We start from the raw sequence: 27,348 nt of genomic DNA on the forward strand, positions 1-27,348 counted from the left end.
TTCTTCCACCACTGTTATGATACAATAGCAAACATAAAGTAGAAAGGAAAGTGCAATAGGTAGAAGACAAAGAAAAGAGCACGAACATGAAAAATATGTTGTTAAAACATGAAAAGTATCTCGTTCAAATGAGAAAAGCAAGCAAATATTTGTATTTGTTATCTTGGTGGCGAAACTCCAAAATACAGACGCTTTAAGGAGCACTTGAAAGCCGCACAGTGCTGCTCAGCGTCAGTAGCTGCTCTTGAATGCAGCACGTCACCTTTTCTCCGACACAACAGAGAAACTGCTTGAAGGACAGAAAAGGAAAAACACCACGGAGCTACAGACAAGGTAGGACTTTAATAATTACCCCGAAACTGTGGCTTTAATAATCTGTATTGATGGCAGTTATGAATAAGCGGTTATAGTTAGCTTAAGTTAAGCTAACTCATATTCGTGCTGTCATTTACACAACAGTAACTAGAGAGCTTCAGAAGACTTCAAAACTTATTTAACATGTCAAACCACATCGGTTTACTGTTAACAGATAAACTGATGTCAGTTTTATTTCTTGCTTTGACTGTTGGAGAAATATAACACCGTAATCCTTCAGTTACAGATAGATACAAGCTAGTATGTATGAATGTAACAGTCAAGATACTTTATCTTCATTTACAGGCGTGATATTGATATAAGAAACGCCCAAAAGAGAATAAATCATCGTCATTACTCACTATTGAAAGCTTTGGGACTCAGTATATCATTACAGAAGTATGACTTACCTTTGCTACACGTGTAATTCATGGTGTTTCGTGTACGTTAAGGTGCGTTTTGTAACAGCGTTATTTAACAGGCAGGTCTCAAGATTGATTGACAGCTGTTTGTACCAATGAGAGCGAAGAAGAAGAAAAGTTCATTTAACGCTGTTTTAGTTTAAAGGACAAGTTCAACATTTCTCAATCCTGTCTTTAAACAACAGTCAGGAGCTCAGATGAACGGTGAAACGTGTTTTTCTTGCTGTAATCATTCCTCCTGTTCATACTGACCATTAGAAGATCCCTTCATAATGCACTTACAATGGAAGTCAGTGGTAGGCAAATAGCGGCCCGTGGGCCAAATCTGGCCCTCTAGCAAAAACATTTGGTTCCTGAAGAAAGCTGAACTTTTCACTTTCATAGTTTACATCAAAACTTAATTATTTTTTAGAAATCAGCTATCAGTAGATAGCAAATCTACAGTTAAATCTCTAGCTAGTAGTGCAACACAGAGGAGACATTTTCATATATGAGTCATTTTTGCCAAATTAGTATTAATGTAAGTTTCTCTCATACTGTTGTTCCTCACTTTCTAAAGAGAACATTTGCTGTTGGATACAGTCCTAAAAGAAACAGTTTCATCTATAAATTATATTCCTAAATTAATTCATAGAAATAAAAAACCCCTCACAATATTAGAAACAAACACCACACCACCCTAATTTAACAACAATGAAATAATCTACACAATCTCCACAGTCCTCTTTCTGTGTTAAAATGTATTTCAAAGTTTATCTGAAGCTAATATGAAGCTTCAGCGTCCAAATGAGTCAAATCAAGTAGATATCTTTCAACGTTACAGTCTTTTTAGTGCCAAAGTCCCTCTTTTTGTTACTATACTTCCACCACAGCTCAACAAGGAAACACTGTCCGAGGACACACAAAGAGGGAATTTGATGCTAAAAAGACTGTAAATGTGTCAGATATCCACTTGATATGACTAACTCAGACTGATGAAGCTGAATAGAAGCTTCACAGAGACTTTTAAATGACTGTGTGGACACACTGTGGATTTTGGCCTCCATCACTTCCATTGAAAGCACATTTGAAGGATCTTTTAATATCCAGTATGAACAGGAGGAATGATTACAGCGAGGAAAACCTCTTTCACTGTTCATATGAACACCTGACTGTTGTTTTAAGACACACTGGAAAAACTGTGAACCTGCCCTTTAAATTTTTCATTAAACAAACGTGACTAATTGGACACATTGACACATATTTTAATAAAAATCATAGTAATAAATGGGAGCATGGTGATTAGATTTCACCCTGCTGACACACTGTTATAAGAGGTCTGATGATATTATATATATTTTTTCTTTTTGCCAGTAAATCCCATGAAAAGACCCAAGCAAAATAAATAAGTAATGTGTTTGTATCCAAAGCCTGATAGATCGTATTCCTCTGTGCCACAGAGCTTTGTTGTTGCCCAAAAACTATTAAAAACACATGAAAACAAAATGCAACCATGTATTTGTGAACTGTTTTTAAAGATCTTTATGAGAGACAAACTAACATATTTCTGGTTTTGGTCTCTTAATTTGTTGACAATATGAAAAATATGGAATATCAGCAACTTTAAACTTGAAATGAATGCTTTCAAGGAATTCTTCCAGATTAAAAATGTTTAATTGTAGGTTTCATGATCGTATAAATTTTGTGCGGGTAAAGCTGAGAACAAATTTGAGTTTTTCAAATAAAAAATCGTCACATTATATGAACTCTAATAAATCTGTCTGCATAGTCTACCACAGTCTTTCTTGATACGACCACCAGATGGCGCCAAAGGAAGACAAAAGACGATTATTTTCAGTACCAATTAATCTGCAGATTATCTTCTTTCCTGTGGTTTACTCTATGAAGTGTCAGAAAATTGTCTTTTAAAGTCTTTAAATGTCTTGTTTTGTCCAACAAACAGTACAAAACCCAAAGATATTCAATTTACAATCATATAAAACAAAGAAAAGCAGAAAATACAACTGAGCATCAGGGAATCTTTGGTATTTATGACTTAAAATGATCAGTTATCAAAATAGTTGCTGATACATACAAACTTTTTATTCAAATAGTTTTATCACATGATTATACTTCTCCTCATGATATCCGTCCCCACGTCTGTTCTCCTGATCACACATTAACCTGAGGTCGATTACAGACAGAATGACGAGCCTCCAGATGAGCGCGAAGGAGGAGATGTTGGAGAAGTTCCTGGACGCTGCGGCCAGAGGAGATCTGAGCCAGGTGTCCACGCTGCTGTCCGGCGTCCCCTCGCTCATCAACCAGACGGGATACAGCGGCTGGACGGCGCTGATGCTCGCCGCTCGCAACGGACACTATCATGTAGCCGAGGCGCTGCTGTCACACGGGTACAAACTCTGACAATATGGCTGAATACAAAACTTTTAAATCCATCTTTAAACCTTTATTAATATTGTTTGGACACTAGAGGGACAGAAAAACAGCCCCGACATTTATTGACCATGTAGACTTTTTGTAAATCCAAAACTATGAGCTAAAAGAGGCTAAACGTCTAGAAATGGTGGTAATTCTTATAAGCAGCTCCTAATATATTACACCTAGTCATTTGTTCAGTTTTATTGTAAACAGTATAGCTTTATGTACTAAAAACACAAACACAAGTGAACAGAAACAGCCAAAGAAATAAACATCTCGGGCTTCAAGTTATTAGAAACAAGATTTACTTACATTCTACCAACTTCTTCATCACCTGAACGCATCATGAGGTACAGATGTGTTTGTAACATCACATGTAAAAATGCAGAGCAGACGTTTCTTCTTTCAGCTCTTTACTCTGGTTGTCTGTTAGCCAAAACCTCCAAAAACACATCTCAGGGCTCAAAAACTATGCAGCCTACAGGTTACTGTGTAATGTTATTATTCAAATATAAAGATGTTACACTTAGACATAAATTAATGACTAAAACTATATTTTAGTCATTCATGCTTTATTTTATTTGTATTTATTGTTGCAGTTTGTGTTTACTTATCTCAGTCTCACTTCTCTACCAGTAAAACAAAATATAGTTTTAGGATTAGTGTGTTAAAAATACAGAATCCTTTGTTTAATGACTTTTTTATTATGTTATTTGCTGTGTTAATATATAAACAATCAGGCACTAAAAATAATGGACAAAAAGCCTGTTCAGTGGCATCACTACACTGTCACATACTGAAAAAATACAATCTACTTAGTTTTGAGAGCTTAACTCATTTTTTGTTTTCTTAAATTAGTTTTCAAATGTATCAATAGTTTAGCCCCCCCGAGTCTCTTTCTAGATATATCCAAAGACAAGACAGTACCAGAGTGACTAGCAGCACGGTGAACGGCAACTGTAAAATATCATATTGTAGATCTAAATTTTGAGCCTTCTCCATACAAGACTGTCAACACGTTACCAACTAAAAATCAAATTAATTTCAGATATAAAATCTTTTACAACAAAGGTTAAGTGCTGGCTAAAAGCAAACCAGAGCTGTACCCATTTTTAGGTAATTGTATTGTATTGTTTTGTTTTGTTTTTTTCAAACTGTACATCACAATCAATGTAATTCAGTATTTGTATTTTATTATACCTAAACCTACATTAGATGAACTCATTGCTTCCCCTTCTTTCTCCTTCAAGCTGTGACAAGTTCTCAGTGAACAGCTCGTCACAGACTGCCTACGATATCGCCAAGTTCTGGGGCCACAGACACGTCTCCAACCTGCTGAGTCGGACGGACGACGGCTGCCGGCGCATCCTGCCGGGCTCCGACCTCAGCCAGCAGGAGAACTACTTCAGCAGGGAGACGCTGGACCGGCTGAGCGGGAAGAGGACGGATACAGGCTGGTTGGAGGCCAAACAGAACGACCCGGACACGGTCTACATCCTGTTCTCCAACCTCAGTCCCATGGTCAGCAGCTTGCAGGAGGAAGGCAGCGCGGGGGTACGTTACTGTTGAACGATCGCCAGTTTTTTGGAAATGATCTGTTTTGAACGATCTGCTGTACTGATCACAGGACACACAAGAACAGCAAGGGGTCATCTTAAAGTAGTTTTCAAAGTATTTTGAAATGTAGGTAACCATAGCAACTGTACTGATGCTTCAGGCTGGTGAGACTAATCTAACTATGGGTTAAAATAACTACAAAGATGCACAGAGGAGGATGTGAAGACTTTCTTTATTCTATGATCTATGGACACAATTATAAATTGATAGTTGATATGATGGATCACCCACACAGATAGATGATGAAACATTGAATCACTGTAACAGTAACATTTAGACTTTTCCTGAGTATGTTGCTTGTTATTTTTTATTTTTTAAAGTCACTTCCTAATTGAAAAGGAAAGTAAAGCTGCAACCAGTAAGTAGTTCAAGTGATGCGGATATTCAGGTTCTGATTCTAACAGGAGGAGACCAGGCTGTGTCGGTTCAGATATGAGGATGTTAAAGACCTTCTCCAGAAACCGCACACTGTGCTCATCTTCATCGGAGTAGAGAAGAGGAAAAAGCCCTCCTCTTCCTCCTCTTCGCTGCAGACTGACGGAGGCATCTGGGAGCCTGCTGCTTGGTTCGCCATCAACACAGACGAAGACGCAGCTGAACTTCTTAAACGCTGTAGAGAGAAGAACTGCTCCTTCCCAAAGACACCCAACAGAGACCTGCTGAAACTCAGCGAGGAAGAGGCCGGTGAGGAAGATGCAGTATTTTTTTTTACTTTATTTTGTTCTTTTGCTGTCATTTATACGAACCAAACTGTGAGAGAAACTTTATGAAATCTTTGGTCGTCATTCCAAAACAGTGTCTTAGACTCGTCCACCGACCCATTTGGAGCTACAAACCAATCAATCCAAATATAACAGTAATAATAATCATAATAATAATAAAAATAATCTTTATTTGTATAGCACCTTTCATACAAAATGCAGCTCAAAGTGCTTCACATTGAAAAGATAAAAAAACAAGTGATAAAAGCAAAAAAACAAAAATAATTCAGAACATTTAACAGGACTACATGTGTAGAATAAAAGGAGGCAAACAAGAAAGATGAGAGATTACATTAAAAGAGAGGAAACACATCAAAAAATCTTAAGTAAAAGACATAATCATTCATGAAAAAGAATAAAATTTCCTTAAATATGTAGAAAGGCTAGGGTAAAAAGATATGTTTTGAAGTGTCGTTTAAAGCATCTTTAGGTAAGGCGTTCCACAGTTTGGAAGCGTAATTGAGGAAAGCTGCATCTCCAGTTTTCTTTTGGGTACCTGATGGATCTCAAGTAAGCCTGCAGAGGAAGATCTGAGTATTCAAAACCCCCCCGCTGTTTTCACAACTTTGAACTCGCCCAACCTAATGGAGACTGCTGAGTCTAACTGTACTCAACGTTTACTGAATGTACTGAACGTTTACTGAATCAGTGTTTCTCCTATAATTATAACAACAAGAACTCCCGCCAGGCCAAAAAAATATTTTTTAATGTCAAAAATAACGCCAAATATCCATTGATTCGGAAATCAATAGTGTTTGGGAGTGTCTGTGCAGCGCTGTTCCGGTACGTGAGTCAACCTCTGTGTCGTTGCCTGGGAAACTATTGGTAGCGTAACTCCGTTAAGGAATACGGCATTGCGTAGTACGTTTGCGTAACGAGCGGGAAAGAGTGAGCGGCTGTAAAGTAACGGTGGATACGAGCGGAGCAGAGGAAAAGGTTAGCAGTAAGTTGTCAGTCTGGCAGTAAATGTAAAGTACAGACTCCGATGTGTAACAGTTAATAAATGCTAAAAAGTCAAGTCTGTTGTTTCCTCAAGTGCTGGAAAAGTGAAGGGGGTTAGCTCCAAAGTTAGCAACAATGGGTTAGCCTAACCGACGCGGAGAAATGTGTGACTGCGGAGTTCACTGTGCACTCGCTCCCGTTACAGCCAAACATGCTAAATTAAATCAGCAGAGTAATATGTTTTTCTGTCTCTCGGTGCATCAGGAGTGGTGGCTCAGGCTCGGTCGGTGTTGGCCTGGCACAGCCGCTACAGCTTCTGTCCGACATGCGGCGGCAGCACCAAGCTGGAGGAGGGCGGATACAAGAGGAGCTGCCTGAACGCCAACTGCAGGAGTCTGAAGGGAGTTCACAACACCTGCTACCCACGAGTCGGTACGACTGTGCATCTTTATCTTGATGATGGTTCACACGTTTCACTCGTGAATGCATGCAAGTTCATAGCAGCCAATGAGATCAGAGTTTGAATTCATATGTGGTTTTTCTATATTTCATTTTGTCATGGGAGTGGTGTAAAATGAAACGTTTCTGCTTGGCGGGTCTTGTTGTGACTGCAGGCAGGAAGCTGATAGCAGTTTTGATAACTAGTTTATTATTTTATTCTTTTTTTTAAAGCAAAAATACTTAAATTTCTGTGTTTCCAGCCTCTCAGATGTGAATATTTGCTGGTTTTCTTAGTCTGTGAAAATGGGACTCTGGGAACTTGATCAGTTAATCATGAAAATAATCATCAGGTGCAGCCTTAGACTTAATAAAATAATTAATAAAATGATCTCATCTCCATGTGTCTAAATGCAGCTTTTTCATGCTGTGTGTATTTTCAGATCCAGTGGTCATCATGCTGGTGATTCATCCAGATGGAAACCAGTGTTTACTGGGTAGGAAGAAGGTCTTTCCAGTCGGCATGTTCTCCTGTCTGGCTGGATTCATAGAGCCTGGTAACACACACACACACACACACACACACACACACAATGTTTGTAGGTCCCTTATTGACACTCGCTCATTCTTGAAAGGCTTTACGCTTTGTGTGTTCAGACTAGTGAAGCAAATTTTCATCTGGTGTCATTTGTGAGAATTTGACCACTTGACTGTTTGTGTTTATTTGCCCCAAACAGCTAATATAGCAGCTGTCAGATAGTCAGAACTCACCAGAAACCCTCCGGTCTCTCTTCTTTTTCCTCTTGTCTCTGTACGGGGGATAAGAATGAATACTTTACTCAAGTTTAACAAGTCAGTTCACCTCTCCTCGAGCCAATCAGCATCCGGTTCTGTTGCTCCTTTGACTTTTTATGCTATCGAACAACCTCTAAAATATGTTTTACATTCTGTCTGCAGACACGTAACATTCCTTTACGCCCCACAACACACAAGCTGTTATCTGCTACTTCAGAGTTTCTTTACAACCACTACGATGCACGGATGTGTGATCTCACGTATATCCTCTGTGTTTCCAGATGAATCTGCTAAAAGTAGAAAGTTTCTTTGTTCTCACCTTAAATCTGAGTTTAATAGTGAACCTACGAGCAGGATTTGTGACATCACAACTAGTTTGGAGCCAATCATGGTCCAGTATGTAACTTACACACGTGTGATGGGGAAACGTGAAGCCTCCAGTGCATATAAACTTTATTATATTCATAGTTATCTTAAGTGTTCTTAACAAGGTGATTTAACTTTTCTTTGCAGAAAAACCACATCATACAATTATTAGTCAAAGCAGAGTATTTTCACACGTCTTAAAACACGTCTGGACGGGATCTTTCAACTGCAGAGTCTGCAAACAATGTGGGAAACACTACAAGTTATCCCTCAACTATCCCTGATCCTAAATTTATTCTAAACTTGAACCTAAAACCTACAAAAAAGCCTCAAGCAGCCCTTTAAAAGTCTAAAACTCTAGTAATTAGTCCTAACAAAACACACACACAAACATTTCACTAGTATTTACTTATATTATACTTATATTTAGTCTTTGACCTAAAATGACAGCATGCACTGTCATGTATACATGGAGTCATACAAACATGGCCGCCGCCCCCCCCCTCGTGTTCCTGCAGGGGAGACGATCGAGGAGGCGGTGAGGCGGGAGACGGAGGAGGAAAGCGGCATAAAGGTCGGACCGGTTCAGTACGTCTCCTGTCAGCCATGGCCGATGCCCTCCAACCTCATGATCGGCTGCCTCGCCGTCGCCATCTCGACCGACATCAGGGTGGACGAGAACGAGATCGAGGAGGCTCGGTGGTTCCCGCGGCAACAGGTACAAACATGTCAAATTGAATACTACTTCTACTAGTACAACTACCACTAATAACAGCAATAATAATAATAATAATAATAATAGTATCAACATAACCACTGATGACAACAACTAGAATAATGATATAATAATAAAGAAATAGATGGAGAGATAGTTTTCATCAGCAAATTAAGTTTGCTCAGTTGTCAAGAAGATTGTTAGTTTGTTCTTAATAATAATAATAATTGTATAATTAGAATAACATTAATATTTCAATTCAATTCAAATTTTATTAAGGGCACAACTCATGGAGGGTCCATAGCACAATAAAATACAAAAGTGTAAAATATAAAACAAAAGAAAACAAAAATAATAAATTAATAAACAGTCTCAATAATTAGCAGTTTAATAAATTTGTTAAATTAGTATGAATACATTCAGTGTCGGGAGAAGTAGTAAATACCACAGTGTAGAAAAGTCAAAATTTTACTTAAGTAAAATATTATATAATATTATATATTAGTAAAGTATTAACATGAAAATATACTCAAAGTACCAAAAGTACAAATTATACAGAGTTGCCCATTTCAGAATCATATATATTATATTATTAGATTATAACTGTGGGTGCATTAATGTGTAAACATCACTTTAAGGTTGCAGCTCATTGTTAGTACTTTATATACTGCGGCTATAGTTTCCTTAATCTATAATATAACATCAGAATTTGTTTAGTTGATTGTATTTTGTATTAATAATTTGTAAAGTAGTTAAAGCTGTAAATGTAGTGGAGTGGAAGTATAAAGTAGCATCAAATGGAAATACTCAAGTAAAGTACAAATACTTCAAAATTGTACTTGAGTAAATGTATTTAGTTATTTTACACTACTAATTACATTTAAAGGATCTATACCACTACATCTACTACCAGTAATAATTATAATTCATGTGTTGAAAATGTAATACTGTAATGTAATGACATTAATCTATTGTTAAATGTTATTATTTTGTGAATATTAAATAGAAAATTACAATTACTTCAGTTATAACACCTGTAAATAAATTTTAAAAAAATGCTTCTCTGGCAAAATTGTAAAAACTGACAATAGATAAATATTCTGGATAAAAATGTCTTTTTTTTGTCTTGATGTGATGATTATCTGAGTGATTTAATCATAAAATGAATCTTAAAGCCTTTAAACACGTCGTACTGACAGACATTTACTCTGTAAATTAAACCTTCTCTCTCCTGCAGGTGATCGACTCGCTGTTCAGAGGATCCCGTCCGACCTTCACCGTCCCTCCCAGACAGACCATCGCCCACCAGCTGATCCGACACTGGATCGGCATGAACTCTAACCTCTGACCTTTAGCCTGCGACCTCCCAGCCAGTTGAGGTAAACCTGCAAACTGTCAGATGAGTCTAAAAAAAAAAAAAAAAAAACAACCAGCAGCTGTCCGAACGGTTGCTGCTTAATTACCACAAACCAGCTGCCAGTCAATGACGTCGCCGGATACGACGGAGGACGCTTCTCGACACAGCGCTTTGATTTGGTTTGTATTTACTGATAAATGACTCCCGGTCATATAAAAAGCTCTGCTCGTGTGAGGAATAACCCGACTTTTGTAGTAGCTAACGTTAAAGGAGAAGACAAAGTGCACAAAGTGAGGAAATGTGATAAACACTAGATGCTCAATTTGGATCTCAGCTCTGATTTCCTATTTGAGAACTTGCAGTTTGATGATTTGACAAGGAGGAAATAGTGAAATTGTGCACTGTTGGGTAATAAATACCGGACGAAAACAGGAAGCTTGTATCACTCATGTGTAATAGCGCCAATTTATTTATTTCACAAACAGTCGTATGAGCCGTGTGGACCAACCCACAGCTACGTTTTCACAGTAAACAATGTCAACAGCACCGATACTTACAGTGTAACAAAAGCAACATTTACATTTTAAAGCATGATTTAAAGTCATATTTAAAAAAATAAACTTTACTTTTAATAAAAGTCTGAATTTTTCAATTTTCAAGCACCTTCAGAAAAGTTACACAGTGATATTAAACAGTTTTCTAATCTTGACAAGATACTGCAGCTTAACCATCGATATCACACTTCAACACACTTGGCAATCTCACACTCCTCCGCCTGGTATTCACATTGCTGAGATGATAAACTGATTGTAACGATTAGTTTCATTATAGATTAATCTGTTGTTTGGTCTATAAACTTTCAGAAAATGTTTTCCGGAGCCAAGACGACTTCCTCAACCCAAATATATTCTGTTAACTGTCATAGAGGACTAAAGAAAACAGGAAATATTCATCTTTGAGAAGCTGGAATCAGAGAAAAACGTCTTAATTCAATAGTTGGCACCTAATCGACTGATCGTTGCACTGAAACCAGTTTCCCCAATAAAGGAGAAATCCGTGCGGTAATTTGTGACGTACTGAACGGATGATTGATTGATTGATTGAACTGGAAGTCTTCTGTCTTCGCCGCTGACCGAGCATGAAGCACCGACGCCGTTGGTTGCGTCTCCATCGGCAGTGTTTTTTTTGCAGAAAAAGCAACTGTTTGCATCTGACTCACAGATCAGATAAGAGTCCGTCCATTCTCCGTTTCAACATCAGGAAGAGTTTACCACACACTGGGCCTCACAGGTCGTCTTGATAAAAACAACCGTCTGCGTTAGCCATGACTTCATGAGTTTACAGCAGTTCCCTCCTGATGTGAAACCTGCCTGCTCTCTTCCTCTTTCTGAGGAGATTAGCCGTTGACTCCGTGCGTCTGATAGTTGGCCTCTCGGTTCTCCTCAGACGTGAAGACTGTGTCGTCAGGGTAACAGCCCTTCACGGTGTAGTTGGGATGAAAGGACTGCAGAGAATCCGGCTGCTGCTCCGTGTCTGGTTGACTGTCAGAAACGTAGTCCAAGTCCAGCTTGATGATGAGGTGACTGAGCGACAGCACCGGCGTGTCTTCATGCAGGTCCTCTTCCATGGAGGGCTGCGAGTTCGGTCCCACCATGATGACGCTTTTCACTCTGAGTCCATCCGTCACCTGGAAGTCCTCGATATCCAGGATGCTTCTCTCTCTAGTTCTCTGTCGGAGGGAAGAAATGAACACAAGATTAGTTGATTAAAGAAAGTTCAGGCTGATTAAACTGCAGCTCTACTGGTGTTTCCATCGTTAGTACTGAAAGTAAATAAGTACTGTACTTAAGTACAATGTTGAGGTACTTGTACTTTACTTGAGTATTTCCATGTGATGCTACTTTCTACATTTCAGAGGGAAATATTGTACTTTCTACTCTACTACATTTATTTGACAGCTTTATTTACTTTTCAGATGAAGATTTGACACAATGGATAATATAACAAGCTTTTAAAATACAACACATTGTTAAAGATGAAACCAGTGGTTTCCAACCTTTTTGTCTTTTGACATCTTACAAAAAGCAGTGTGTAGTCGGGGTCACATTTCACATGTCTATGAGTTGTTAACAGCTCCACCAAATAGTGATTTTTCCCTCTAAACTTCTCACATGCTTTCATTTCAATAAATGTTCAAATGATCCAATATTTCAGCAAAAATCAAAGATTAGAGACAAAGTCCAAAAACTGAAAACAGATTTGTGTATCAGAACTTTGTTTTTTCTTCTTTCCTCTCCCATTAATCATCTCACAACCCCTCAGATTTATCTGCTGACCCTTTGGAGGGGCCCGACCCCTAGGTTGAGAACCACTGGACTAAACTAGCTAACTGTATATAAAGTAGTGTAAACTAGCTCCACCTCCAGCAGCTACAACAGTAACATGCTGCTCTAACACTGATGCTTCACTATTAATAATCTAATGATGTCATATATAATAATATATCAGTCAGAGGGACCAAACCACTACTTTTACTGCAATACTTTAACTACATCAAGCTCATAATACTTATGTACTTTTACTGCAATACTTTAACTACATCAAGCTCATAATACTTATGTACTTTTACTGCAATACTTGACTATACAGACATTTTATGACAACAAGCTTATATACACTGCAAAAACTAAACACAACAAAAACACGAGACATTTAATCTATCTGCCAATTAGATTGGATTATTTCAATTTATACTGAACATGAATTAACATATCTGAGAATTTTCTAGGAACAAACTCTAAACTTTTTTATTCTAGCAGTGTTCAGGCTGATTCTCTCTTGTTTCAAGATACTGAGACTCATTTCTAGAAGATTCATAAAGAAGGAAAACTACACAGAATTGTTGGTCTTGAGTTCTGAATATGAAACAAATGGATGTTTTCTGTGACACATTTAGACTGAGGTGAGACACGGATTACCTCGTGATGTTGGTACATCAGCCACTGGCCTGTGGTGCTGCCCCGAGGGCTGGAGATCCGTGGGAAGAAGTATGACTTGTACCTGTAGGTGACATTATTGACAGTATTTAGAATTTGACAACTGGATCAAGAAATTCACTTTTTTCAAAGGGCATATTCTTCCCCTTGATCTGATTAAAGATATCATGCACATTTCTAGGTTTATAGTTTTAATCTGGGGCTCTACTGGAATATCTTTGCATGATTTCCAGTTAAAAACTCCTTATTTATCTCATACTGGTCCTTTATGCAGCCCCTCAGTTCAGCCTCTCTCTGAAACAGGCCGTTTTAGCTCCTGTCTCTTTAAGGCCCCGCCTCCTGATGAGCCCACTCTGTTCTGATTGGTCAGCTTCAGGAAGCTTCCTCCGGCTCCGGAGGCTACGCAAAACAAACTATAGTAGCAGGATTTCACTTCTTTTTCTCCGTCTTTACTCCAAATGTCAACTATCCAAAATATGAGAGAGGACAACACATGGAAAAACCTTAGCAACAACCTTAGCAACCAAGGACCAGACGGCCATTTAGGGCATGTGCGATGAGCTGACATCAGCTTGTCGGCAAGGTAGAAAAAAACAGGTTTTGTCTTGCAGGCAGCATTTCTACATTTGTTCACCTCAAGTTTTGGAACTTTGACCACGTTTAGCATCCGACATCAGAACAGGATGTAAACAACAGAAAACCAGGAACAGCCTTTAACTCCTGTACGGAACGAACACTGCAGCTTTAGGCTTTGATTAGTTGCTGTGATTGATGTACGGTGAATCAGGCCCTTTTGCTCCTTATTTGGCTTGTAGTCTAAAATATGAGATACTACAGCTGTTATACGCAGCTTTAATACAGTTTTAATACCTAAACATCACTTTTATGAATTTTCATCTTAAAGTTACGTCTACAGTAAGTATAGTTCAAGAACAATGATTAACATTTTGTTTGCAACTAAAAGATCCATAAAATGAACCAGTCTGATGCTGGTGAGTGTATTTCGACGCCTGGAGCAAAGTTTGATAATCTTTTCAACATTGCAGCGTCTTTAATCTTCCATAAACTGTTCAGACTACAGATGAAATGACAGAGATACTGATGTGAAGAACGTGCATAGACTCATAAACACTCACACAGTCCTGGACAGGATGGAGATGATGAGCACAGTAACAGCCAGCAGCAGCAGAGGAGTGACTGCAGCCACCACTGGAATCTCATCTGGAGAGGAAAAACATATTATTATAACTTTGTTGTTTCAAAATAAAATAAATCTGACATCACGCTCTATATAACACAGTAAACAAGGGAAGGTGAAGGTGTGATAGTTCTGGTTTTCTTGTATAATGACACAGACACACATAATAGTGACTGAATCATCATTTAATGAGATTTCCACCTTTGAAATTTGTTTTCTTGGCTTTGTTTATGTTTTACGACAAACACAAGTGACAAATTAACAGTTATGGAGAATGAAAAGCACAATTTTCTGGCCAAAAAGTAAAATGACAGAACAGTTTTATTACCTTAATATTAGAGGATATTTGGTAAAGCAGCATCCAACATAATTCTGCATAATTTACAGTGGTATTTTTGTACCAACAATGTACCGGTACACCATGTATTGATACATACATGCAAGGGTCTGGAGCTCAAATGAACTTTAAACATGTTTTTCTTGCTGTAATCATTCCTCTTGTTCATACCGACCATTAGAAAATCCCTTCATAATGACCTTACAATGTAAAATCCACAGTCCTCCTTCTGTGCAAAAAATGTATTTAAAAGTTTATCTGAAGCTAATATGAAGCTTCAGCGTCCAAATGAGTCAAATCAAGTAGATATCTTTCAACGTTTCAGTCTTTTTAGTGCCAAAGTTCCTCTTTTTGTTACTATACTTCCACCTGCAGCTCAACAGGGAAACACTGTCCGAGGAAACACAAAGAGGGAATTTGATGCTAAAAAGACTGTAAATGTGTCAGATATCCACTTGATATGACTAACTCAGACTGCTGAAGCCTCATAGAAGCTTCACAGAGACTTTTAAATGACTGTGTGGACACACTGTGGATTTTGCGCCTCCATCACTTCCATTGAAAGCACATTTGAAGGATCTTTTAATATCCAGTATGAACAGGAGGAATGATCACAGCGAGGAAAAACCTCTTTCACTGTTCATAAGGACGCCTGACTGCTGGTTTAAGACACACTGGAAACACTGAACTTGTCCTTTAAGTTCCCAGGTTGTTACTTCCTTACTTCAAATCCTGTACATGCATATATGTAATGGTACATACTGTACTTTTACTCAAAATTACACTACAATGATAGTGTATCTCTTCGATCTCTGCTCTAATTAGTTAGATAATTATCTCTGGAATGTGACATTGTTTATGTAAAGGAAGTCCACAGAACATCTATTTAATAATCAACACTTTAGATGTGAAATTCTGCTTTTAAATTAGAACCAAGACGAAAGAAAACTCTTCAGCGGACGACGTAGAAACGTGAAGTCAAGCAAGTTCTTTAGATTCATGAAGATGAACCAGAGAAACTCACCGAAATGTGTCCTGACAGGGATGATGTTTCTGGACACGTTATCAGCCAACAGGTGGAGGGAGTATTCAGTGTTGGGTTCCAGGTGGAGGAAGGTGTGCTGCCACTGGTCCGGCCACAGCAACAGAGCTGGAAAAGAAGGAATATTATCAGTATTCATTCGTATATTTCCAATTTACTCGAAATCCATTCACATTCAGATGCTGACGGCAATCAAAAAATGAAGATAAACTTAAAGACAAGTGATATAATAAGACAAGTAATCCAATGATAAGTAATAATATGCATTTATTGCTGTTATACTGTGACATTAATGAGTTATATAAAGGTCAGTTTTAAGCCAAAGACTGCCGGAGCGACACATATGAGAAGAAAAACGTACTTTGCGTCTCTGCGTCTTTCCTCAGCATCAAAGCGTATCTGTTCACTCTGATTGGTGCGGTCTTCCTCTGCCACGCCCACGCCACCGTTACTGTCGTTTTGGTCGTGTCCACCACCTTCGGTCTGACCACCTCCATCAGAGCTGAGAAAAACGTGAAAACACATCCTGTCAGCCGTCACTGGGGAAGTTTTTTCTGTGTAAGTCAGTAAACACTTTTGTAACGTGGTAATTGGTTTGAAAGGAAACATCTGTAAAGTCAGAGGCAACAAACTATGTAAACAGGAAGTGACTGAAGCATCGTGAGCTGTGAGATAATCTCCGAAAGTGAGTTTTAGGGGCCAAAAGATAAAATAAAGTGAATCCTTTGTGAAGGTGCTGTAAGTAAATATTAAAGGACAGTCTTAAAACAGCAGTTAGGTCGTATCAAGTGGATTTCTGACACATTTACAGTCTTTTTAGCAATTGTGTTTCCCTGTTGAGCTGTGGTGGAAGTATAGTAACAAAAAGAAGGACTTTGGCACTAAAAAGACTGAAACGTTGAAAGATATCTACTTGATTTTTTCCACAGATGAAGGATTTGTGTGTCAAAGTTCATTCGGGCTCCTGACTGTTGTTTTTCAGACAGACTTGAAAAATTGTGAAATCGTCCTTTAAAAAAAAAAGATGTTAGATACTTTTTAACCACACCCTCATTTCCTAACTTCACATGTTGACCTTTGCATGTATGTATCAACGAGTGGTGTTACGCAACATGTGGTGGTGTTTCCCTGTTTAGCTGCGGTGGAAGTATAGTAACAAGAAGAGGGACTTGAGCGCTAAAAAGACTGAAACGTTGAAAGATATCTACTTGATTTGACTCATTTAGCTTCATATAAACTTTTAAACACATTTTTGTACAGAAGGAGGACGTTAGAAGGGATCTAATCTAATGGTCGGTATGAGCAGGAGGGATGATTACAGCAAGAAAAACATGACAGAAGTAAGAAATGAGTGCCTTGCTTAGAGGTAGAGAGCAGGGTTGATGATGATGTTTACCTCCCTGCTGCAGACTGGCAGCCAGCGACTGAGGAGATCCGCACTGCTGCTTGACGACAGGGAACACACTGATCATGTAGGAAACATCAGGGTCAACATCTGTAAACACACACAGAGCATGCACACTGTTCACATCAACTGACATCAACTGAGTGTGAGTGAGACGGGTTATTATTGGTCTGTTTCGTCCTGCAGCTGTTTTCCCAGTAAAAGCTTTTTCAGCAAACACAGTGCACCTCTCTCTCTTGCAGGAAGGCCTTTACTGTGAAACACTTCCCACAGCAACTTCACACAATTCTGACAAACATGAGCCAGTTGTAACAAAAATCACGTTATGATACAGTTTGTGTTGCAGCCCTTACGAAGGAAGTACAGAAAAGCTGTGCTCGCTTTTGGTAAATATGTATGTAACAGTTTGCAGATGGTGTGAGATTACAGAGGAACTCAGACATGCTTCTTTCATGAGACGTGCAAAAATATATATATATATATCTGACTTTCAGTTATGAGATGTGTGTAAATAACTACCTCCCCGGTCCACCTGCTGCCAGGACTTGTTTGCTCAGTCTCTCACCAAAAATGACGATTTTATCTTTTTTTTTTTAAAAACATATTTTTTTAACTTAGTTTCCTGTCAATGTGTGCACGAAGCAGAAACATCATGTGTCAGCAGATATTATTTCCTTCATGTGGTAACAGTCATGCTGAATGATGCATAAGTTCAAAGTTTTTCTATTTTATCAAAGAAATGATAAAAGGGGGTATCACTAAAGTCCACTATTATGCATTTATTAACACTATAAAGTAGTCATAAGCAGATAAAAGGACAAGCTTTAAGTTTTTATTAATGCACAGTATTCGTCAGTTAAAACCTCTCATGAAGACATTTTATATTAATGCAAATGTTTTTTACTATATCATCATTGGTTATTTGTTTATACAGCAGCTTTAATGTGTGATAATCCATTAATTAGCAGTTTACATCCTGTTTATTCATGCTTAATAAGGGGACTTGAGGTCAAGTGTTACCAGTAAGTATCTTCACTGCTGAATACTTTTTAGACTTTTCTGTACCTTTAATGACAGCGGAGGTGTTTAAGCCGCCCACTCTGGTCCAGCAGCAGGTGGACGGACGTGTCTCTGGGCGCCACTGAACATCATAATGACTGACAGGCGGGGCGGCGGGGATCTCCCATTGGACCAGAAGGTCTTTCACAGAACTGGAGACCCAGAGGTTCCTGACTGAGGGGAGAGCTGCAGAGACCAGCAGGATTATTAGTGTCATAATAAATAATAGTTGAACAACTTAATCTCTGTACTCATCAACATAATCAGCAACGCCAACAAACCAATATAATTAGCTTCCAATATTCACATCTCTGATTTCAGACCTGCTCACAAGCAAGTGTAATTGAAAATGTGATGCATTCACTTGCTTGTGAGCAGGTCTGACATCAGAGATGTGAATATTGGCAACAAATGGTATGAACACACATAGGAACATTAGATAACAACAACAATATAGAGGATATTTGAAAAACAAGACCGAGGCCTAATAGACAGAATGTACCCTTTGTTGCATGACGTCCACTGGAGCGGACAGATTTTCACAGAATATAATGTACAAGAAAAATATTATTAAAAACTTGATAAAAGTATTTCAAACATCTTATTTAGTTGAAGAATATATATTTTACCTGTTTTTTTCTCTGAGAATAAAAGTATTTAACAGATATTCCTGAGCTACTCGGTGCATTTCCTCCACCCTCCGCCATTTTGAATTTATGATTCAATATCTCAAAATCACAGAGAGTCAAAAATATTATTCAGATGGAAGTGTAGACGACACTTTGGGGGTTCAAAACCTGGTAGTTGGGACATCGTACTACAACTTAAAAGGTTCAAGATGGCTTCCAAATATCCACCATGCATGAAAGGGTTAAACTGCCACCTCCACCTGCTCCTGATGATGGTTTTAAAGTAAACCCCCCCCAATGCTTAATTTTAAAAAAAGTTTTCATACTTTATCCAGTTTAGTTCAGAGTATACTGTAAGATACATATATATACTATATCATATACTGTAAGATGTCTGTTACTCAGCTGAATAACGTTTGCATAAGAGTTACGTTTACATAAAAACAGATTTAAATATTGACCAAAACAATAATAATTTGCCACACAGTAAATGCGATGACCATGCAGTCCTGCAGTCGATTTGCTTTCCTCACAGGTCAGTAGTTTGTTTCCTGTGCAGTTAAACATCGTAACACATGAAACGAGGAACAAGCATTAAACTAAAGAGGCCTTCAGTTTTATCTGAACATCTTGTCACTGCTGTGTAGCTTCCTTGATAACAACACACACACACACACGTACACAGGATATTGCAAAACTTTACAGTGAAATCTTTATTACATATAAATAACATAACGTTTAAAAGTTGAACCATGATTGGCAACTGAGCAGAGACATTCAGCTGTGTGATAATAATATGATAACTTTAATGATGGTTTTTCACTATTAATTTAAACTTTGTTACCATGACATTGATCTAGTATCAGTATGTTTAATAACCACTCACTGTTCTGTCTGTGTGTGTCGATCTTGAGACACGTAGCAGGTCCGTATCCGGCTTCGTTGAAGGCTTTAACCGTGACGTTGCAGTTCCCCTCCTCCACCACTAGGAGCGCCGTCACCTCTGTGACGTTTTGAATCAGCGTTCTGTCCTGAAGAGGCCACTCCTTCACCGGCTTGTAGCTCACCTGGTATCCAAGGATACGACCTCCGGCCTCACTGAGGTCAAGATCCTGAGAGACGAGACGTTTGCACAAAGACATTTTATACGCCATTTGTTTCGTGCGATAGCGTAACGAGAGAAAACGTTCACGTTATAACGAGAAAGTATCACGTTATAGTGAGAGTTCTAACAATTGTTCTAACAATCATTTTTCTCATAATAAGAAGAAAAACAACTGGATACAATGAGATACTTGTGTTTAAATGAGTAGACTTTCTCGTTATAATGAGAGTAAATTCTGGTTATGAGGAGGAAGGTGTTTGAAGTATTCGCCTGTATCTGTATCTCTTGATAAAGTCTCACTTTCTTTTAGAGCAAACACATAATGAAATTTCGCTCTTACTAAGCAACTTAGATGAGGTTGTTTTTATCACACGGACACACATGGAAGAATATTATTAGCTTCTTTGCTTGTTTGCCACATTGACTTCGAGCCACTGGGTCAGATTTGGAGGGAAATTTTTATTGCTTTACAGCACAAAACAGATAGGGGGCGCTGTTCTCCCTCCAACAGCTTTAAAAGATAAACATTTGCTTCTTACAGACTATTTTATCCAAGCAGCAACCTCCGGGGCTGTAAAATGAAGCCAAAAACTGCAGTTCCTTGAATGATCACTTGAGGCTCTAAAAGCGAGTCAATCCCCATAGACGCCCATGTTAAAATGTCCAACTTTACAGCAGAAATAAACATGTTTATTGTTTACTAGCTAATTTCCCCTTTCATGACAACTGTACGGGGGGTGAATTTTTTTTATAACTCACCTGTTTAAATTTTATTAAGTTGTAAAGTTCTGCATAATGAAGGACATGGCTGCTTTGAGTGACAGGTCCGCCAGCCGCTAGGTGGCTTGTTTCAGCCATTTGGCCCGCCTCTTTGCCCATTTTTGATTGGCTGGGAGTTAGGCAGCGTCACGCACTGCCAAGATGGCGACGGCCGGAGCGGCTCACTTTGAGTTTCAAAACCGCTCTTCAGAAACCAACGGGTGACGTCACTGTAACTATGTCCATATTTACATTTACATTTACATACAGTCTATGATTTTAACACATTTTAACTGAAGGAACAACAACTCAAAGATTTTTCTGGGACACTTTGGATGTTATAAAGATCAAATCTGTTTTCCAGAGATTGAACAAAACGAACAAGTCAAGCGAGAACTTGACACTTAAAGACGATAACTTATCGTATCGTACAAGAAACTAGATGATTATTCCAAGTATTTTATACAATGTACCTTCCACATGAGACGCAGCTGAGGACGTTCACCAGAGTCTGTTTTCTCCACTCTGTAACACACCTCCGGAGGTCTGGAGGGCGCTGGCGAAGACACACAAGTTAACACTCTCAGTTAATCACAGCTCGTTAAAAACACTGATTTAACGTCACTGGTTTATGGAGTTGTCTCTTGCAGTGCCAGGCATGCTGGGAGAGTATTTAAATCATTTCAGGTTTCTCGTCATGGGGTTTTTTGCTCTATGTGATTGTAAACTGTTACCTCTTTCCAGCGTCCTCGCCGTGATGTCAGAGCTCCAGTCGCTCCAGATGCCGTAATCCTCCTTGCAGGCCACAGAGGCTCTGTAGACGGTGAACGGCAGAAGGTCTTTGATCGTGTAGTTCTGTGGACGTGCAGAGATCAAATCTGGAGCCTGTAAACGCAGGATAAGAGAGAAAAATGTCAAGCAGAAAGACTAAATCAAGAGCACAGTTTTTTAAAAAAAAAAACAAGAAAAGAAAAGGTTTGTGTTTCCATCAGTCATGTTTAAGCAAAACAAATTTTAAAGATACACCTTCTGTCCTATTTCATTCCCAGCCTTCTTCTCAACCCTCCAACCTTCTGACTTGCTCCGTAAATGTATCTTTTAGCCGTCCTCCCTCCGTCCAAACAACCCTCTGATCACTACAACTGGTTTTGAAAGATATCTGTTATGTTATCACCATAACAGTGAGTGAGCAAGTCTAGAAAAACAGGCAGTAAAGCAACATAAGACTGGACGCAATCTGCTGTTAACAAACACAAAAAAGAAGACAAAAGATGGACTGCTGCTACTTTACTGTCAGTATTTACCTGTGGTTTTTATTCCTTATTTATTTTGCAAAGGCTACAAGGTCCAAAACAAGTAAACCGGAGGAAGGATGAAGTCTTAAAAGATAAATTCTGTCTTAAAACAACAGTCAGGAGCCCACATGAACACTGAAACATGTTTTTCTTGCTGTAATTATTCCTCCTGTTCATACTGACCATTAGAAGATCCCTTCATAATGCACTTACAATGGAATTGATGGAGGACAAAATCCACAGTCCTCCTTATGTGCAAAAATAGTTTATCTGAAGCTAATATGAAACTTCAAATGAGTCATATCAAGTAGACATCATTCAACGTTAGTCTTTTAGCACAGATTCCCCCTTTGTGATTCCCGGTTGAACTACAGTGGAGGAATGGTGACAAAAGAGGGACATTTGTCCTGAAAAGGCTTTTGCTCTGGATGATATCCACTTTGTTTGACTACTTTGGATGGACGGCCTGTGTCAGATATACAATAATATTCTTATCAGTCTCATCAAGCTGAATCCAACATTGTAAACTTTTTCATGTGTGTTTATTATTATCAGTCACAAAACCAGCTTGACTCATTTCTGCCTACAGCTGAACTGGTAAGGTGCAGTATGCCGGGGTGAATCGTTCACTTGGCTGTGAATGTCGCTTCGAAGTAATTTTATGAGAAGTTTGTTAGAAGTGGGTTAAGTGTCTTCAGAAGTGGGACACACTTGCCTTCTACCTCCTGACACGTAGATGCTCAAGACTGTAAGTGTGGGTGTTTAGTTTTCACTTGAGGTTATAATTAAACATGCGATGCTAGTAGGGGAGGGTTTGGTGTTCAGCGTGTAACGGTTATATTGTAGTTAAAGCACAGGTCTTAAAACAGCAGTCAGGTGTCCATATGAACAGTGAAAGAGGTTTTTCCTTGCTGTAATCATTCCTCCTGTTCATACTGGATATTAAAAGATCCTTCAAATGTGCTTTTAATGGAAGTGATGGAGGCCAAAATCCACAGTCCTCTTGTTTATCTGAAGCTAATGTGAGGCGTAAGACATCCGCATCAGTCAAATTAAGTGGATATCGTCCACAGTTAGAGTGTGTTTAGTATAGGGATGTGCAGAGAGCCCAGTATTTGTATTCAAATAAAAGTGGAAAGAGGCTTAAAAATCCTGTTTTTATTACGCTTATAATTTTAGAAAATTAAAGGAAATGTGCGTCATGTAGCAGGTGGATGTGACTCCCCTCGTTGAGACCTGCTGATAGACGTAACAGCGGAGCAGAGGAGAGACGCTGAGATAGCAACTATAACTGACCTGCTCCCTGGTATTTCACATGTTTTGGTTTTTTTCTTCCCAAAAACAAATAATTTTAAAAATATTTGTATGAAACAAATATTCGTAAAAAAACCCCCAAAAAAACCCCACTATTTGTGCTTTGCTGAATAACGTATTTGTAGTTTAGTAAAAATGTTCCTCTTTGTGTTTCCCTGGATGGAGTGTTTCTCTGTTGAGTAGCAGTGAGACGTTAGTAAAAGGTAACTCTGGAATATATCCACTTGATTTGACTCATTTGGACGACTTCTGATTAACTTCCAAATACATTTTTACGCAAAACTGTGGAAGGTTTAGTAAGTAAGTATCATTTAAAGGCCAGTATGAACAGGAGGAATGACAGTAGGTCAATACAGTGTCCTCGTATCATATCGTATAAACAACAAATACAAGTTTTTGTGTCTCCGTAACCTGAGTCCATGTGTGAGTGTTGTTGACTCTGTAGCGAAGCCGACAGCGGCGTGAACCGTTCCAAGACACGGTGACAGAGTCCTCAGTGGAGCCGAGTAGAGTTAAAGCAGGCTGAGAGGGTTTCACTGAGGAGAGGAAGCGAAGAGACGAGAGTATTACGGTAACGTCTGGTTAGCGGAGTGATTCACAAGTCAGACAGCCACTCACTTATATCGAACAGAAACACATTATGAGGCTGGGACCAGATCTCTCTCCCCAACGTGTAGTCTTTCACTTTGGCTGTCACTTTGAGGTTGGCTACCGGGATGAAGATGCCCTTACAGGAGATGACTTTATCGTCACTGAAGATGCAAAAGACAGAGAAGAAAGAGAAGGAGGGAAATCATCTTGATGAAGACATGAGGGCGTTTGCTAGACATGAATTACAGTGTTGAGTGTTTACCTGCTGAAGATCAGAGAGGCGTCAGACTCAGTGGCGCCGTCAGACTGACCCCACTCACATGTCACAGATCTGTTCGACATCTGGTAGAAACAAGACATGTTCAGGGTCTCTGCAGGGAAACAACAAGAGCAACAGTGTCATAATGTGTCATGTACAATACTGTGCAAAACGTTGTTCCTCATAATGCAATCAATCATGGAGGCGTCTGATTGGTCCTAAAGTTATTCTGCAGCAGGACAACGAGTCCAAACATCCAGCCAGAGTCATTAAGAACTATCTTCATCGACAAGGAGAACAAGGATGCAACAGATGGTCTCTGATATCTCAACATCACGGAGTCAGTCTGGGATTAAGAGACAGAAGTAGCCGAAACGCCAAAATCCACAGAAGAAGAACTGCTGCTGTTTTAAAGGCAAAGCTGTGTGGTGGAGGCTGCTTTCTCCCTTATCAAACGGATGTGCCAGTGAATGTGCAAAGACAGCATTTATATCAAAAAAGGAAGTTAATCAGAAGGCTAATCAGTAATATATAATATTTTGGTTCTGTGTGAGGTGATTAAAAGGTCATTAAGCACATTTTCATTCTGAGAAAAGTGGAAGAGACATTATTATCTCTAAGCCACGTGCAACTGATACATTTTAGAGAAGTGTGAGACACCATTGTGTCTAAGATGAATCATACTTGGATCGCTACTAAAGCGTCAAGGTCACTAATGAACTCAGCGATAATGGCAGAATAGTTTTGAATATGGTTATAAAAAAACGAGGTGGAGTCTTAGGTGGGATTGTTTTATGATTTTGCAGCAGGTATCAAGGCCTCGGTTTGCTTCGTATTGCTCTTTATGAACAGTAAACCTATTCAGGTTGAACTCTACCGGCCTCAAGTGTATGTTTTGAGTCTTTCTCTTACAAGTTTTGAGTTGAATGATGAAGTTGTGGTTGACCTGAAGATTTCTCACGACAGCAAATATCAATTTACTTTCAGGTTTTGTAAACGAACTATAATAGCAGGATTTCACTTCTTTTTCTCCTTTACTCGAAATATAAACTTCTTTAATCCATCTGTTCCAATCAGATCTGATAATATGATCTAATGTTAGTTCGAGGAGGAAGTAACTTTACAAACGAAGCGTTCAGAGCAGGTTGAAGCCCTGACTTTTGACTTTCAGGGAGCATTTTTACACAATCTTTCATCTATGACCATGTTGAACATTATATTCCAACATAATAACAGTAAAAAAAACAAAAACAAAACAGAAAAACACAAAAAAACAAACAAATGTGTCCTCTTCAACATCCTTATTGAGCTCAGTGCAGTACTTTGCACCTCACTACTGGAATAAACTGCAACACAGCTTGAAGTTAGAGAGTTTTACTAGCTGATGTCTTTATCAATAACATTTATGATTGTTTTAATTAGTGAGTGTGTGTGTCTTATCGTGTGTATATGTGACTTGGTTTCAGATCTCTCTCTCACACACAGATCTTGATCTCAATGAGATTTCCTGAATAAATAAAGCTGAACTAACTTATTAAGTTCTGTCACAAGACGACTGAGTTTACCGTCAAGTCATTATTTATGTGTAGGACTATATTTGAACTGTCAAACTGAGGTCAGAGTTTCTTTATCTTTTGAACAAACTGAAGCGATAGAAGCCACTGAAAAACAAGATAAAAACCGACAATGATAAGAACAACAAAGTGTGTCGACTCACTCAGTATAGATGTAGACGTTCGGGGGTTGCAGTCTCTGAAGTCGGTGACACACACTTTGTCATCCTTCTCACACAGGTTCAAGTCAGTTTCCTTCACTGTCACCTCTGACACACAAACACACAGAAAACTAGAGTTAAGATTCACACTAGAAATACATCTGTGGATTCTGCTTATCAGCATGAGAAACCTCCGTCATGAGTTTTTGACAATCTAAACCTTTATTTTAAGATATATGACCTTGAGCATGTTATAAATTAAAGCAGACATCTAGACACCGTATCTGTTTCTACATTACATCTTAAATGTGGATTAATTCAGTGTCAGGATCAAGATCCAGACGTTTTATGATTATTTTTCTATTTTCTTGTGAAATACTGGATCGTTTTATTCTTTCAAGCCTCTAAAATAATTCAAATTCAACATTCAGAGAAAGGAAAATCACTCAGTTGATACATATCTGATTTAACCTGTCACAAGTTGTTTCATTTTACAGGAACAAAAGCTGAAAAAGGTTGGAAACTGGACTTGAGCATGAACATAAAAACACTTTAGTTTGGTAGAAACAGGAGGAGAAACGTGTAAAAACATCAAACCTCTGCTGCTGAATTTAAAGATAATTTGTAAAGAATTCACAGCTGAAAAGCAAAATGAAAGACTTGACTCAGATAACAATGACAGACAGCATTAATATAAGTTACATCTTCTGTTGAGAAGCTTAATTTAAAGTTGTTTTCCTTCTGAAAAGCAGTTCTTTCATGGTTAAACTAAATCTAGATCTATCGCATTACATATCTGAGAAAGCTAATTGTTCTAGAGTAAAAAAAAAAAAAAATCCTATAACTTAATTAATTCAAAACACACAGCTCTTCTAATGAAAAGCTTTGTGGGTAACTCACTATGAGAGGAGACACAGAGGAGGCTCACAACTGTCCAAGCAGAAAGCTGTTTAAGACACCAAATATCCATCTTCACTGCTAACACAAAAATAAATAACAAAGCCAGCTCTTCCCTGTCATCCAAAAACCACTTTCTGCAGCCACGTATTTCCCTTATTTAAATGAACTAAAGACAAACTAACACCAACACGTGTCATTTATATGTCTGATGGGTTAAATTTGCATATGAGGAAGTGGTCGATGAACTCAGCTCAACCCTCTACAGAGTCTGTTGTCAGGAAATTGCTCCATGCTTGTAAGTGACACCCGTCAGATGTGTGTATGAAAAGAAACCACTGCTGGTCCACAGCCTCCTATGCAAACAAAACTTGCGCAATTAAAATGTGGTGAACTTTCATTATTTACTTTTTTAGCCACACGGCAGCTCTGGGATGAGAAAAACACTATAATTTACAGTTACGCAGTTTATGTTTACAACCAGTTTTGCCAGATATCACTGACAAAAAGTAGGACAATCACAGGCTAGAGCCCAACCTGATAATCATAAAAGTAGCCTAATT

The 27,348-nt window shown here is 38.6% G+C and overlaps 2 protein-coding genes across 4 annotated transcripts; one reads left to right on the plus strand and one right to left on the minus strand.

Annotated features, from left to right (window-relative positions):
• The first annotated feature begins 70 nt into the window (after positions 1-70).
• Positions 71-18,309, plus strand: nudt12 (nudix (nucleoside diphosphate linked moiety X)-type motif 12). 3 transcript variants are annotated; one of them, XM_042420374.1, is made up of 9 exons: positions 71-333; positions 2,956-3,166; positions 4,445-4,748; positions 5,216-5,495; positions 6,779-6,946; positions 7,396-7,509; positions 8,632-8,831; positions 10,066-10,207; positions 18,241-18,309. In XM_042420374.1, the coding sequence occupies exons 1-8, from the start codon at positions 249-251 to the stop codon at positions 10,174-10,176; spliced, it is 1,473 nt and encodes a 490-aa protein (XP_042276308.1). In that variant the 5' UTR covers positions 71-248; the 3' UTR covers positions 10,177-10,207; positions 18,241-18,309. The 3 variants fall into 3 exon arrangements, with proteins under 3 accessions (XP_042276308.1, XP_042276309.1, XP_042276307.1); XM_042420375.1 differs by lacking the exon at positions 18,241-18,309 and adding an exon at positions 11,632-11,647; XM_042420373.1 differs by lacking the exon at positions 18,241-18,309 and having other exon boundaries at positions 10,066-10,822.
• LOC121903781 (interleukin-6 receptor subunit beta) lies at positions 11,582-27,348 on the minus strand. The gene is made up of 15 exons (XM_042421168.1): positions 26,789-27,348; positions 25,892-25,996; positions 24,178-24,286; positions 23,943-24,076; positions 23,736-23,860; positions 21,450-21,600; positions 21,189-21,271; positions 19,738-19,963; positions 18,229-18,408; positions 17,155-17,253; positions 16,120-16,260; positions 15,741-15,866; positions 14,318-14,402; positions 13,164-13,245; positions 11,582-11,914 (listed from the first exon to the last, which is right to left on the minus strand). Exons 1-15 carry the CDS (start codon positions 26,856-26,858, stop codon positions 11,582-11,584), a joined length of 2,049 nt encoding a protein of 682 aa, XP_042277102.1. The 5' UTR covers positions 26,859-27,348.

This window comes from Thunnus maccoyii, chromosome 9 (genome assembly GCF_910596095.1).
Source record: "Thunnus maccoyii chromosome 9, fThuMac1.1, whole genome shotgun sequence".
In the NCBI taxonomy this organism is placed as follows: Eukaryota; Metazoa; Chordata; class Actinopteri; order Scombriformes; family Scombridae; genus Thunnus; species Thunnus maccoyii.